At 46.3% G+C, this 15,429-nt stretch overlaps 1 protein-coding gene across 3 annotated transcripts; it reads left to right on the forward strand.

Moving 5' to 3' along the window:
• The first annotated feature begins 6,885 nt into the window (after positions 1-6,885).
• Positions 6,886-14,840, forward strand: ENTPD4 (ectonucleoside triphosphate diphosphohydrolase 4). 3 transcript variants are annotated; one of them, XR_009484540.1, is made up of 13 exons: positions 6,886-6,994; positions 7,267-7,464; positions 7,916-8,121; positions 8,652-8,802; positions 8,889-8,992; positions 9,617-9,676; positions 9,931-10,085; positions 11,653-11,819; positions 12,049-12,373; positions 13,090-13,175; positions 13,400-13,561; positions 13,849-14,360; positions 14,455-14,469. XR_009484540.1 is itself a non-coding variant. In XM_009819243.2 (12 exons), the coding sequence occupies exons 1-12, from the start codon at positions 6,987-6,989 to the stop codon at positions 14,075-14,077; spliced, it is 1,851 nt and encodes a 616-aa protein (XP_009817545.1). In that variant the 5' UTR covers positions 6,886-6,986; the 3' UTR covers positions 14,078-14,840. The 3 variants fall into 3 exon arrangements, 2 of the variants coding, with proteins under 2 accessions (XP_009817545.1, XP_009817546.1); XM_009819243.2 differs by having other exon boundaries at positions 13,849-14,840; XM_009819244.2 differs by having other exon boundaries at positions 9,931-10,061; positions 13,849-14,840.
• Positions 14,841-15,429: the final 589 nt, after the last annotated feature.

Here is a 15,429-nt window from a genome sequence, read left to right on the forward strand (position 1 = left end):
CATCCCGCATGGCGTGGACACAGTCCCTTCCCGGCACACCGGCACGTGGCCACTGCCAGCCCCATCCCTCCTTAGAAATGTTCAAAGCCTCGAAATAAATTTTAAACAGCGAGTCTGGACCTCCCTCCCCAGAGCTGTCCTTAGGTCAAAGGCAGCGTCAGCCTCAGAAGAATCCCTGGAAAAGGGTCTCTGACCCCAGCCTGGGTTTTCCTGCCCACCCGGGCACGTTTTGCGATGCTCCTGGGAAGAGGCGGCCGCGGGGAAATATCAGCCACGGGGAAATAACGCGTTCTAGTTAGTTTTTATCTCTATATTAGCAAACACCACAAAAATAAGCAAACAGTATTGTTTTGTCTTCAGGGTGGACTGACCCACTTATTTGAACATCAGCGTAAGGCATGCCCTGGTTTTAAGCCCTTGCTGAGCAGACCGAGATGCCGGTAGGTAGATTAGTACTGGAAAATCAATAACATTAATCCCTGCTCCGGTACAAACTCAGAGCATCTCTTTCTGCCTCGATTCGCCAGGGCAGCGCTCCAGATTACCAAGGTATTCGTTTCATAGCCAGTGTGCGCATAACAGGTTTAGATGTAACAGATCAACCGCAGTGATGTCAGTGAGGGCCGTGAAAACGAACGCAAAGAAAATTAGAGAGAATTGAGCCCTAATGATGCTGCGGGGTTATTCCTATGCCAAAACAGCCGAAATCTGAAAACTCAGCACTGCAGCTCCACCGAAGCAATGCAGACGGATCCAGCGCCCATTAACATTTATGCAACCTCAGAGGTAAAGGAGGTGTGGACGGGAGGAATTTGGCCTCCGGCTTTTATTTCAGCGCTCACATAATCTGACCTAATTTACCATTACCTAGCTCGATGGATTAATGGAACAGGGAGAGGCAATACCCAATGTGTATAATTAAGCCTGCCTTTTGTATTACTTCCTGGACCAAATTTTTTTTCATCAACTTGCCTTTCTGGTTTGAAGCCCTGGGGAAACAATGGGAAAGGCGAAGCACATGCTGCTGGTGCTTTCGGGATTGACTGGTGGCGCTGGGCAGAGGAGGCTGAAAGGATCCCACGGGGTTTGCTGGGTTTGGGTATGGCTCTCCTTTTTTTTTTTGCTTTGTTTCTAGCACTTAGCAAAATTAGATCCAGAAAGGAGGGAGAAAATTCTGGCTTGTAGTTCAGGGGATGTTTAAAGCCTGAGATGATCCTGCTCTGCCACCGACTCCTCGCATGGCCTTGGTCAAGTCGTTTAATTTTGATGGGCTTCACCACCTCTTCTGGGCAGGGTTTTGTGTAATTAAAAGACGGTGAGCAAAAAAGGATGAGATGAGGGTTCTGCAAATGGGGCCGTGGCTGGCAGGCAGTCCTAGCCTTCCGCTGCAGTGCAAGCAAATAAAAAAAATCAGCATTATTCGCCCCAGAGCGAGCACAGCCAGCGTTGTCTGGGGAGGTCGGGCTGCGGGGACGCCTCTCCGGCTTTGAAATGGGAAGAGGGGTGTTTTAATAAATGAGCACAGAAATGCAAGAAGAAAAGTCCAGCTGGGAGACAGGGCTCAGCCCTGCCTCCTCCTCCACATCCCCCTTCGCACCCCCACCGGCCAAAAAACGGGGCTGCTCCACCTTGATCAGCAACAACAGCCGCCGCGTGCCCCGGCTGCGCCCGTATCTGCTCGCCCCGGTGCACGCCGCGGGCTGATATTTGGGAGGGTGCGGTGGGACGGGCGACGTGCACCCCTGAGATAGGGGCCGGGCACCCGGCACACACCTTGCTCGGGCTGTCGGGGTCGACCTGCGCGTGTCCTAGAGGCGGTTTCTCCTTTGGAAATGGCTGATGCCCATACGCCCCGCTCACGGCGAGCTCTGCGCCGCTGCTCTGGGTCTCCACCAAGCTCCTTTCTCCAGGCACCAATTCAGAGCGAGCCTGATGATTTTAGCGGCGTGGCTTTATCCCAGATTTCCTCCGAATTGCACGGGGGGAACAAAGCAGGATTTGGTGCCTGGAGGAAACCTTCCTCCTGTGCAAAACGCTGGGAGCTCTCCCAGCTCGATGCTCCTCCGCTTACGGGCTTCACGCTGTCAAAGGCAAAGCCTCACTGGGGTGTTTCAAGCTGGGACATCCGAAGCTGGGAGCTCTCCTCGGCGGAGCATCCAAGCCGGAGTCCGGGTTCGCATCACCAGCGTGAGCAACGGCCAGTGGGGAAGGTTTTCCTCCCGCTGGTGATACTGTTAACGGTGGAATGAAATATATTCACAAACAACTAATATTTTCTCCATTGCTGCAAAGAGCATGCATCTGGAAATAATTAACATGCACAAAAACAACTTGCACATTCCTCCTAGGCCTCCATTTTGTGCCGCCTGCAGACTCTGGCACCCACCGTTTTATCGGCAGCTCTCAATTTCTGCGTATTTTTCAATACTCCCAACACCCGGTCCGGCCCAGGCCAACCCCTGCCCAAAGCTTGCCGGTGACGCAGAAACCGCGCGCGGCCCCCGGCAAACCACCCCCCAGCGCCGCTTTTTTGTTTGCATGGTTTGATGGCAGCGCCGGCTTTTTTTCTTTTTTTTTCTCCCCCCCTCCACAAAGCCTTCGCCGCCGCTGACATGCTCCTACTTGTGCCTTCGTCTCTGTAGATGACGGCAGCAGCGGGAACCGGCTGCCCTGCAGCCATTCCCCCCAGTCACGAGTTGCAACAACTGCTTTTGGGTGGAATTAAGCTTGGAAAGGGACGGAGGGGCTGGCCAGAGCAGCTCTGTTTTTAGCTGCGTGGCCGGTGGGAGCCCGTGCAATGCCAGGATGGGTCCCACCAGCCCATGGCTGAATGTCCACCCTGCTGAGCGAGGACAGGGAAGCCCCGAGGGGACACATGTTTCTCACCCCGGGGGACAACAGGCTCAGCACCTTCGCTGGGCTGAACCTCCTGGGAGAGGTTTGCTCTCTCCTCCAAGCCCTCGCGCTGACACCAGCTCCAGCGGCTGCCCCGCGGCTCCGCGTTTCTCTTGCAAAGCAAGAGCAGGTCTAAGAGCTCCTTCTCCCTGGAGGTCTTGTCATTAGCTCGGCGTAATTTGCCATCCCAAAGCACCCGCTTTCTTGCCCAGGGCCGCATCCAGCAGTGCTGGGGATGGGTTGCACACCCAGCACAGCTTTCCCTGCAAGTTCAATCCTCTCTGCTCCGCTCTGGTCCAAAGTAAGGAGGGATATAGACCCACAGACAAGATTTGCAATGCTTAAATCCCAAAGAAGCCCAATGTCTTGGCTGTTTTGGAGAGCCGGACACCGGGAGCATGGCTGCAGTCCTCCCTCCAGCCCCCAGCAAAGCCCTCGCTCCTGCCCTGCCTGGGCGACCTGCCCTCGCTCCGCCGGGCACCGTGCACTGCTTTGGCTTAGTCAATGTATTTCTGCATTGCTTCCATGAGAAGTTCATTAAAGTGCTTTAACTATTGTGGAAAAACACACTGGAGACAAGCGACTTGGTTCTCAGTAGCTGCGGTGAGCCCTGGTGGGAAGCGTAGCCCTGACCCTACTCTGGTTATCCGACGGTAAAACCCGCTGTGCAAAACCCAGCATGCAAAATCCAGGGTGCAAATCCCAGCGTGCAAAACCCGGCATGCAAATCCTGGTGTGCAGATCCCGGCGTGCAAAACCCGGCATGCAAAACCTGGCGTGCAAAATTCAGCGTGCAAATCCCAGCACGCGAATCCCAGCATGCAAATTCCAGCGTGCAAAACCCGGTGTGCAAAACCCAGTGCGCAAATCCCAGCATGCAAATCCCAGCGTGCAAAATCCACTGCACAAATCCCAGCGTGCAAAACTCAGCATGCAAAACACAGCATACAAAATCTGGTGTGCAAAATCTGGTGTGTAAAAGCCGGTGTGTAAAACCTGGCCTGCAAAAGCCATCATGCAAAAGCCGTCATGCAAAATCCAGCACATAAAAACCCAGATAGATGCGAAGCCCAGCGCGTGGGCATGGCGGGTCCCTGGGGACAGCTGGTTGTGCTGGTGGCTCTGCGCCGAGTGGGGAAGCGAAAGCCAAAGTGTTTTTGAGAAGCACCGCCAGCGGCTCGAGAGGCAAAGATGAAAGTTTGTCATATGAGCAGAGGAAGAGGAAATGTGGCAGAAAACAATCTTGCGTGAAAACCCGCCACCTTCCACATTCCCCTCCAGCCGGAGAAGTCTTGCGGAGAATCCTGCTCAGAGCAGTGCGGCTCCTCGGTCACATCTGCTTTTCATAAGGGCATCAGACAGACAATCCCGGCTCTGCTGCTTCACCCCGGGCCAGATTTGGTTTATCCGTTCCCTATGTGACCGTGGCTTTCATAAGCCAGGAGTAGCTCTGGGCATGGCAGAGGCTCGACGCTCCTCCGCTTATGGGCTTCGCACTGTCCAAGGCACAGCCTCGCCGGGGTGTTTCAAGCTGGGACATCCAAAATACAGCACTGCATCTGAGTGGCTGCAGGGGCGTGTGATGGACCGACGGCCTGACAGCAGGTACCCGGCGGGCGTTAAGGAATTGACAGCACCCATCCGGCTGGGTGATCAGTTTTGTCCCCGTTCCCTCCTGCCGGGCTCCCAGGGATGAAGGCGAAGTCTGTAACGCAACAATTTGTGATGGCGGAAGGAAGGAGAAGTGGGGAAGGCAGAGCAGCCCCGCAGGTCCAGCTCCTTCTCTGCAAGTGAATAGGGACCGCAGAGGAGCAATTTTTGACCTTACGAAGTCACCCAGCGTATCGCTTACCCCCCTCCTCCTGGAAAAGCAGCGTTTAGCCCACGAGAGCTTTATGCAACACCTTCCAAGCCTGCGCCTGGACACGCATTAATCGCCAAGCCGGTGGTTTCGCTCACGCGGCCACGCTCCATTTCACCGCCGCAGCCGGGACGAGGCTGAAGCTCACTCTGGGACCCCGGGAACCGCTCCCCGCAGGGAGAGGTGAGGCCCCCGCAAAGCTCCTCGGCCTTTCCGCATGGTTATTCCTGTTATCAATACGTCAGAGTTGCCAGGATAAACTACTTCTTCCCAGTTCTCCGAAGGGATCTTGGAGCTGCATGGGCACAAGCTGTGCTGCCGCTCAGTGGCAAGGCGCAGGAGGGTTCCTTGCTTTGCCAGCCCCTTCGAGGCAGGGAGAGGCTTTTTGCTTGTTTTCTTCCACCAGATTCAGTTATTTATTGCTTATAAATATTTATATGCTTATTACATATACTACATAGGTGCTACAATACCACTGTATATTGATAATATATTAAAATATGTGTATTTCTGTTTAAAAATTTCAGTTTATATGTTCATACGCTGTTTGTATAGTGACATTTGGCTGCTGATAGCAGCAGTGCAACGTGCGCCTGTCCCCAGGCCCTGGGCACTGCAGCTGCACTGGAAACCAACAGGGACCCCCCGCCACCTTCCTGGCCACGCCCCCCGCCGTGTGACCACGCCCTCCTCACGCTTGGTCACGCCCCTCACCTGCAACCACGCCTCCTCTCCCCTCTGGCCACGCCTCTCCCTGCGTGGTCACGCCCCCGGGGGAATCCCTTCCCAGCCCACCATCGTGAACCTCGGCGCCACGTGTGTGCGTGCGTGCGTCACGTCCGGCGGCAGGACCCGGAAGTGGCGCAGTGGCCGGTTGCTATGCGGCGGGCCGGCGGCGGGCCGGGAGGTGAGTGCGGTGAGTGCGGTGTTGGCTGCCCCCACTCTCGGCTGAGAGAGTGGGGGAACGGGCGGCAGCGGGGAGGGCCCTTCCGGGGCGGGTGGAGAGCCTCTGGGCTCCCGGGACAGGCCCCGGCCGCCGGGGCTGCTGCTGCGTTTCTGGGGAGCGGGGCGGGGGGTTAGACCGGGCCGGTCCCTGCGGCTTGGCTGCTGCTGGGGCCGTGAGGGACGGGCGGGGGTCATCCGTAGCCCGCCGCGCTGCCCCGCGGGCTGCTGGGGCCTGTCCCCCTGCCCGTTCTGCTCTGTGCCTCCGCCCCGTGCGGGTTTGTGGGCGCCGTTGAGAGCGGGAGTGGGCGGCTGCGGTTTGGCACCCGCGCAGGAACTTCGTGGCACCTCGGGCAGGTGCTTTCGTAAGGGCGGGGCGTGTGCGGCAGGGCTGTAAGAGCGGCTGGGGGTGGTGGAGGAAGAGTGACAGTCCTGACCTGTGCTGAAGTGTCGGCGTCTGTACGGTGGGGTTTTTTTAAGCATTGCTGATGTTTTATGACGTCTGGAGTCTTCGCGTTTTGGGGACTGGCTTTGCAGGTGGTAGCAGAGCTGAAGATGCTCTGTTTGTCAAGACCTCGTGTAGCAGGTATGCTGCTGTCTGTGCCTAACTCTCTCCGTCTCCCAGCGCAGAGCAGTGAGAGCTGTGCTTCAAGCAGGGTCAGCTAGAGCAGATTGCCCAGGACTGCGTCCAGTCAGGCTTCGAATGTCTCTGAGGATGGAGACTGCACGGCCTCTCCGAGCAACCTGCTCCAGTGTCCCACCACCCTCACAGTTTTTTCTTACATTCAGATGGAATTTCCTGTGTTTCGATTTGTGCCTTTTGCCTCTTGTCGTGTCACTGGGCACCACTGAGAAAAGAGTTCTGCGTCCTTCTTCACGTTCTCCAGTCAGATATCTATATGCGCTGATGAGAGTCATCTCCTCTCTTGTCAAAACAGGCCCAGCTTTCTCAGTCTCTCATGATGTGAGAGATGCTTCAGTACCTTCATCATCTTTGTGGCCCTCCACTGAACTTGCTCTCTGTATTTCTCATCATGGGGAGCCCCAAACTGGACCTAGAGCTCCAAATGTGGCCTCACCAGTGCTGAATAGAGGGGAGGGATCCCCTCCCTCGACCTGCTGGCAATGGTGTTCATAACGCTGTCTAGAAGATCATCTATGTTTTCTTTTTAATTCAGGAACAGAAGAGCAATGGCTTTGAGAATGGTTGATGTGCCTTGTCAGTCTGAGGTGACCGGCTGATGTTTGAACACCAGCTGGTCTTTCTGTCTGCTGGCCATATCCCAAAATGGGGAGGTAAGAATCCCCGAGGAACTGTCAAATTAAATTGTGGTATTTTTTGAGTGAAGGACAGGGAACCTAATAATTAATTCATGGCTACTGATGAATTTAAAGGTGGGAATAGTGTCTTGACCTCACTCAAGCCAAAGCATGAGCAAAGCAAAGCTAGAGCAAAGTAAAAAGTTCTGTGAAGCATCTGTTTATCCTTAGCTTGTTTCAGAATGCATTGTGCTTCTTTTTGGTAATGAAGTCCATTTTTAAAGCAGACTATCCTCTTTGAATTTTAGGATCAGCATCTCATGTTTGCTTCCTGCTTCTTGGCACTTCAGCATCTCTCCAGTGGGTTGTCCACGTATTCTCAACACCACTTTGCGACAGATCGTTGTGATAGGAATACTTGCTGCTGCTGTCTCTTTGCTTTACTACTCTCTGGTAGTCATCCGCAATAAGTATGGGCGTGCATACAGGGACAAAAGATTCCACAGGTGAGAGCTGAAAAGACTTTTGTGAAAAGGAGTGAAATGTAGTTTTGGTGTGAAAGAGAGAACACTGACAGATTGTGTCTATAAAATATGTGAATGGGGCAGAAAAAGTATGAGTAAAACTTCCTGCTTTTTTATCAAACTTTCCTTATTTGAGATGATTTTGATTTATCAATAATTCAGCTTTCTAATATTTTATGTATCTGTAGCAGCTCAGTAAAACTATAGGTGCAAAAATATTGCGTATAAATTATTTCGGAAATTACTTTTGGTATTTATTCTGGGAATTTGATTCATATGGATGTAACTTCACTTTTTTTCTTTAGCAACAGTACAATAGTGAAAACTCTGTGATTCCTATGATGGAAACTGTTGTCCTGTTTGGAGTCTGATGTTGAGAAAGACTTCCGTATGGAACTTAATTGCCACATAGTAATGTCTAGTTTTCTTCTAGATATCTTGCCCGAGTAACTGACACTGAAGCTACAGATACAAACAACCCCAACCTGAACTATGGAATTGTTGTGGACTGTGGCAGCAGCGGCTCTAGGATTTTTGTGTATTGTTGGCCAAGGCATAATGGTAATCCGCATGATCTGTTGGACATCAAGCAAATGAGGGACAAAAACCGAAAACCAGTGGTTATGAAAATTAAACCAGGTACCGGAAAGAAATTCATTTTGGATGCGATTTTCTAGATAGCTGCCTATCCTAACTTTGCTTTTTCAAACCCCGTATTTAAAGTGTCTGGGAAAGGACACTTGCGAGCTGTCAGCATGGCACTCCTCCAGATTTCTTTGGTTTTGGTTAGCGGAGAGCTTTGTTCAGCTTTAAATCTTGAAACATGACACTGACGGGCAGGAGGGAGAGGTTACTCTGTGGACTAAGACAGTTGCCGGTTCAGTTGTCAGTTAACTTGGTTCTGTTTATTTAGTGAATAAATATTTGGCTTTCTGTAAAGCTATTTGAACCAATTATAGAAATAGGTAGTATACCTAATACAGTTTTTTGTTTAATGTTTGGATTATGGTTAAGTGTTAGCTTCATTCCTGTTTTCTTATTTCTGTAGTTGATGTCCTGGGTTTGGCTTTGGGTTGTTCATTTCTCCTCTGTGTGTTGGTTATCAAGATTTTCCGGGAAATACCCAAAGCTTTGAGTTGCTTCATTCTCATATTTATCTGTTTCACTAGGCATTTCGGAGTTTGCCAGCTCTCCTGAAAAGGTCAGTGATTATATTTCTCCACTTCTGAGCTTTGCTGCAGAACATGTGCCACGTGCTAAGCACAAAGAGACTCCTCTTTATATTCTGTGTACTGCAGGAATGAGGATTCTGCCAGAAAGGTTATTGGCTGTCTTATTTTTAGCATTTAGAATAGCGATCCTGGTGTGTCTGACTATTTTTAACTGTTCAAAATAAAATTTTGCAGCCAGCAGAAGGCAATACTTGAAGATCTGCTCACTGATATTCCTGTGCATTTTGATTTTCTGTTTTCGGACTCGCATGCAGAGGTTATTTCAGGGAAACAAGAAGGTAGGTTAACGTTGGGAAAATAATCTTTGAAATGTTTATTACTTTCACGGTACAACTTGGATAATTGTTTTTTGTTGCTTTTTAAAATTCTGGTTCGGTTGAGAGACCTTGTTCTTCAGTAGCAACATATGGAGTGTGGAGACGATCATCTGCTGTGGTCTTCTAACTTGTCCAAATGTTTTCTAATTAGCAGTGAAAATAACTTATCTGTGTTTAGCAGGAATTTTAGTCCATTTTCTCTGGCTTTAGGGAGGGAGGGGTAAGGATAAGGCACAACGTTCTTGATGGAAGAAACTTTGCAGGGAGAAGTGGTTTCTAAAGGAGCAATGTTTTGATGTGATCAGCTCCCTAGAGGCTTAAAATAATTTTAAAAGCTAACGTGCTTACTTTTTCTGAAATTTACACATCAGACTGTCTTTAATACCTTGCATTAGGATTTTTAACATAGCCTTGACTTGGGAGAGAAGGAATAGAATAACTTGTCAGGAATGTTTAACTTCTAAGTGTTTTATGTATTAAAATATGAGCAGTGATATATCTTAACTCATATGCAAAAAAATCCCTCTTTGTTTTTAAGATGATATGTACCAGATATTCCTGAAATATGTTTTCTTATGCATGTAGGAGTATATGCATGGATTGGCATCAACTTTGTTCTTGGAAGATTTGAACACACAGATGACGGTGAGTATCTTAATCGTGAATTGGATTTTAGGAAGGACTCCAAGTACATTTCTGTGCCTTCACTGTTCATGGTATGTTTTTAGACACAGATGTTAGTGAATAGTGCATGTGCAGATGCTGTTGTTGGTTTAATTTGTATGTGAAATTTCAGTGATCTGCATTGCTACAAAAAAGAAGTTAACTAGAAGTAGTGTACTACTGCTTTAGGCCCACCCTAGTTGTGTTTCTTAATGCCTTTTCATTGTTTTATTCAGAGGATGAAGCAATTGTGGAGGTGCATGTCCCAGGCAGTGAAAACAAAGAGGCCATCTTTCGTAAGAGGACAGTGGGTATTCTTGACATGGGCGGAGTATCGACTCAGATAGCATACGAAGTCCCTAAAACTGTAAGCTTTGCCTCTTCGCAGCAGGTTATTATCTGTGCAACTTTCTTCTTTTCCTTTTGGTTTATTTTAATGCGTATTTGTTGTTTTGTTTTCTTTGTTTTGAGTCCTATTCTTCATTACATCACATTCCAAAACCAAGGCAAGAGAAGATGGCAAATACAAGTCCTTCATCAGCTAAGCAATTAATTTGTATTTTGTTCATTCATTTCATTTGTTCATTTCAGTTAGTGTAACTTGCCACTAACTTGTAAGTTTAAGTGGACATGCATTCTTTGTGTGTGTGCATGTATGTATGTACAATTTTTAAATTTGTTATACTTAAGAGACTGTATTCTGGAGTTAAAAAACCAAAGGTTGTGTGGTGATTCTTATATAAGTACTTCTTTTTCCTTTAAGTTGGGTGGGTAGAAACTGAATTAACAGGACATGACAGTAACAGTACAGTTTGTTTAAATATCACCTACATCCTCAGCACAGGTCATCTGTTGTAGGAAACAAATTTCTTTGTTACAAGTCTTAAATGGAACATAAATTGCTCTAACTTCAATCCACTGAGTTCTAGAGTAATTCCTGAATTTTTGAAGTTGGATAACTTCCCATCAACTTCATTGAGAAATTACCTAAAGTAAGAATAGCATAAAAGCCCTATGTTTTGATTCTCAATGCACTGTTATAATGATGTCTATATTTATTTTTTAAAATCTTCCTGTGAAATTACGGGTTTTCATTATTACAGGTTTTAATAACTACATTGCCTTTCAGACAGATGGTGTAACAAGTAGTTTGGGCTGTTAAACAAAAGTATGGGCATTCAGATTCACAGCAGATTGCCCCAGTCAAATATGAATTGGAAATAGGAAGAGCTGCAGACAATTAACATGATGACTGTTGTATGGCTCTATCTGAACATAAGCCAATATAAAATAGGTATTCTGGTCATGGAGCCTGTCCAGGTTCCCAGACAGAGAATGACAAGAGTCAAACAACTGACCGTGATGCTTACAGTCCTACTGCTGTTTTTCATTTACAACATCAGTTGGAAGCCATGCAATGTCATGCTACATTTCTGAGCGTGTTCTACATGAAGTGCTCATGCTACACAGCTCTTGGATATCTGAAAAGCTACTGCAAGTGACTGATGTATGGTATGTGAGGAGAGCTGAGTGACTGACAGGTCTCCTGAAAAGCTTGAGAAATTCAGATTGGAAAATGAAGAACAGCTCTGCTGGGCAGACTGTTAAGTCTACCTAGCCTAGCAATCGGTAGTGCGGGGACTCAGTCAGAAATGGTAGCATTGATATTAGTAGCCACAGCACATACTTTTTCATAGGAAAAGATACTTTAGCATCCATAGTAGCAGTTCCTGTCCTTTACAGTTCCTTGAGTATCAGTCATGATAATGCAGTTCTCTGCAATCAATATGCTTTGCTCTCCCTATCAAGTAGAATGTAACATGGACCTGTGAAAAGCAAAATAGATGAGTAAGGAGTGAAGCTTAAAGATGTCAAGGGCATCCAGTTGTCCCAAGAACTCATCTTTAGGTTCTGGTTCATGTTGTTTATACCTCATCTTGATGCTTGTGTTCCTACAGGAGGAAGTAGCTAAAAACTTACTTGCAGAATTCAACTTGGGCTGTGATGCTCATCAAACTGAGCACGTGTATAGAGTCTACGTTGCAACGTTCCTCGGTTTTGGAGGAAATGCAGCACGCCAGAGATATGAAGACAGTCTATTTACCAGTACAGTGCTTAAAAACAGGTAGCTGGCTGCAGTTGCTTGGGGATATGGGTTCTGTGCATCACTAGGCTCAGTAACCCCCTAACTTGAATATATTTAGTAAAGTGTCCTGACATAAAACTTAACTTCTGCAGCGTGCTGCATGCAGTGCTGAAGTCTCTTTACATGAGGATGCTTTGTTTTGATGCTGTTGTATCTCAACTTGATGTTTCTGATAGGCAGTTTTTACTGTGCTCGCTCTTTTATACAGACTGCTGGGCAAACAGACTGGCATGACTTCTGATTCGCCCTACCTAGATCCTTGTCTGCCCCTGGATGCTCAGGATGAGATCCAGCAGAACGGACAGATAATGTATTTGCGGGGAACAGGAGACTTTAATCTGTGTCGTGAAATTATTCAACCGTTCATGAATAAAACTAATGAAACTCAGACATCTCTTAATGGTGTCTATCAGCCTGCTGTGCACTTTCAGAACAGTGAATTCTATGGTTTCTCAGAGTTCTACTACTGCACCGAGGACGTCTTGCGCATGGGAGGAGATTACAATGCTGCTAAATTTACTAAAGCCGCAAAGGTAAAGTGTTCTTGAGAGAAACTTTTCTAATTCAAAACAACTACTCTCTAGAAGCATTTTGTTCTGAAAGTCTTCCAACAAAACTCTTCCTTCAACCCTTTTACCCTGCAATGAACTATTACAGGGCATCTCTTTTCCTTATTGGGTTTTCTTTTAGAATACTTGTTTTAAGGCACAATAGTAAAATCAACTCCAGAGGGACTGGGACTCATGGTAGTCAAGTTTCCGCAGAACTATTGATAATGGGGAAATCCATGCTGCTTCCACCCCTTGCTTCTTTTTAGGAATGTCTTAGTTGTTGTTAGAAAAATAATTCCTTTTCTTGCTTTATACATTTTGTATCAGTTTCTCAGGTGTTGCTCCTAACAGGGATCAATCTGTTGGGGACAGTTTAAAGTCAGGCTACAACATAAAGTAGAGGAATATGATCTGTTTTGTCAATGCTTTAAAAATAGGTTGTCTATTTTTCATCTTCAAGTACATGACCAAAGAATTTAAGTGCTACTGAATACTAATTTAACCACAAATGCCCCAAGTATGGATCAAAGTGTTACAGAAAAGAGCATGAAATTTGTGACCTTACTAGCAGTGCAAGGGAAGCCATTATTTTTGAGTTTCCTAGCTTTTGGTATTTACAGAGCATCTTGTCTAGTGGCATTTTTTTCTTCTCAAGGCAGAAGCAACGTTGAAGTCTGTCTTTTTTTTTTTTCTTGAAGGATTATTGTGCCACTAAGTGGTCTGTCCTACGAGAACGTTTTGACCGTGGTCTTTATGCATCACATGCTGATCTCCACAGATTGAAGTAAGTATTTGTGTTTGTACAGCAAATTCATTCATGCAGAGTTGCCAGGGAGAGGTCGAGGTCATGTCCAAATGATCCATTTAATGCAATCATGGAAAGTGTGAATATAACCTTAAGTATTGCATCAGCCATAAAAGATTACTGATAATTATGTGTCTAATTGTGCTCCCAGTCTTCTGTGACTCTGTAACTGCTGGCCTGACTTTATGCCACTCTTTCTGTAGGTACCAGTGTTTTAAGTCTGCCTGGATGTATGAAGTATTTCATAGTGGCTTCTCTTTTCCCGTGAGTTACAGCAATTTGAAAACAGCTCTGCAGGTTTATGATAAAGAGGTGCAATGGACCTTGGGAGCCATTCTTTACCGAACACGGTTTTTACCTTTAAGGTACCAGTTGTTTTCTCAAATATCTGAAAAGAGCGTTCTGGTGGAAGCTACAGGGATTCTGTAAAGGGAAAGAGTACGGTGACAGCAAAGCAGCTGACAGATAGGGGGAGACAAGATGTTGGTTTTTAGCGCCTTATATATATAATCTCAGTATATACTTCAGGTAGCTCAAGTAATGCTTCATAAAGACTATTCTACTAAAACGGGCTCTGTTTCTTTTGGTAAGATAGTTTGGAGGCAAAGTCTGATTTGCAACTTATGTCTGTTATCCCTTTGATTCTTTTCAGAGACATCCAGCAAGAAAACTTTCGTGGAAGTCACTCCCACTGGAGGAGCTTCTCCTTTGTTTACAATCACTATTTGTTTTTTGTCTGTTTTCTGATTGTGCTGCTCTCCATCCTGCTTTACCTGCTGAGGCTCAGACGGATCCACAGGCGAATGTTGCATAACAGCTCATCTACTTCCCTATGGATCGAGGAAGGCCTCCCACCACAGAAGATCGCAGGACCCTTATGAGATGCTGTGAGGGAGAGCTTTTATTGGACTTGCTACTCAAAAAGCCATTTTTGCCTCAGGGTTCCTCCTTTTTGTCCCTTTAAACCATTGAAGAAGCAGATTGCCTAGAGTGTATAATACAGCTAGGCTTTGGAAACATGGGAGAATGGGGTCAACTTGGCTTAGTCTCATTAGACAATACCTGCCAAAAATTACTTTTTTTTTTAAATATTGCACTTTTGTGTGTAATGGGATGAGCAAAGACTCGTCAGCAAATGAGCAGCAGCAGCTTAAGCTATGTATGGTAAGAGAATGAGTGTGAATTCTCATCCTTTGGGTGAGATTGTGAAATCCTGTTAGTTAGGATGAGCAAGGACTGGTTTTATTTTCTTTTCCAGATTCCAGGATTGATATCACTTGACTTCTCAGTTCTGAGTCTCCTCAGTCAAAGAAAAGGAAGTGCAGGGATTTCAAAAGCAGTAAGAAAACAGCCTTTTAGGACAGTTTAATCTGATTTTATATTCTGGATTAAGTACTGTGATGGAGAAGAAAAATCTATTGCACCCAATGCTGTGCTTCCACAAAACTGCTTAAATCAGTTTTGTTTATGTGTCAGAGTTTCCCCTTTTGTCTTGAAAGCTATATCCTCATAGTGGCAAAAGTCACTACTTTTTTAATCCTTTATTTCTGTTTCATAATCATTCAGAGATCTCCCTGAAACTCCAGTAAGGTGAAGAGCACTGGAATATGCCTATTCTTTTGTTTCTGCTAGAGTAGACATGCACAGTGTCTCTTTTTTGTTTTTGAATACTCTGATTTGTTAATTTATATTTTATTTAAAATTGTTCATTTTACTTGAAAGTAAATTTGTCCATGATTAAAAGTGGGATTTATATGAACTTGCGGTGTATGGGTATTTATTGCACAGTATCGCTTCTGTTCTCACTGTTTGTATCCAACTGGCAAAACTTTCTTCTCTTCTAGTGGGTGTGAATATGCTGGGAAACTGGATGCTGTTTTCAGCATTGGAGAGCTAGACACCTTGATACCATTTTTGTCATACTTAAGGTGCAGTTTATTCATCTAAAAATCTAGATACTTTGAATTGTTTTTATTGTCTCCTTTTATGCTTGCTTTTGCCTTTGGCTGTGTAGGGAATTCAGGCTTGATCAGCTGAACTGCAGCTAAATTTAGGTGCTAAACTTCCTGCTCCTTCCATCAGTGTCTGGTAGACTGCTGTGTTGCAGTCATAAGAGTTAACTGGATAAGTGGTGAAATTTTGAAACTGCAGCAGAATCTTAACTGAATGTTCAGAAATAACAAATAGTGTCTCCCTTTTTATGAAGGACACTATGTACCTGACAAACCTGAGC

The sequence above is a fragment of the Gavia stellata genome, chromosome 31 (genome assembly GCF_030936135.1).
Source record: "Gavia stellata isolate bGavSte3 chromosome 31, bGavSte3.hap2, whole genome shotgun sequence".
Classification (NCBI taxonomy): domain Eukaryota; kingdom Metazoa; phylum Chordata; class Aves; order Gaviiformes; family Gaviidae; genus Gavia; species Gavia stellata.

Coding starts and splice junctions, on each gene's coding strand:
- ENTPD4 (XM_009819243.2), top strand. Junction 12,374..13,089: donor AATTTACTAAAGCCGCAAAG/GTAAAGTGTTCT, acceptor TTTTTCTTGAAG/GATTATTGTGCCACTAAGTG. Junction 13,176..13,399: donor GCTGATCTCCACAGATTGAA/GTAAGTATTTGT, acceptor CTCTTTCTGTAG/GTACCAGTGTTTTAAGTCTG.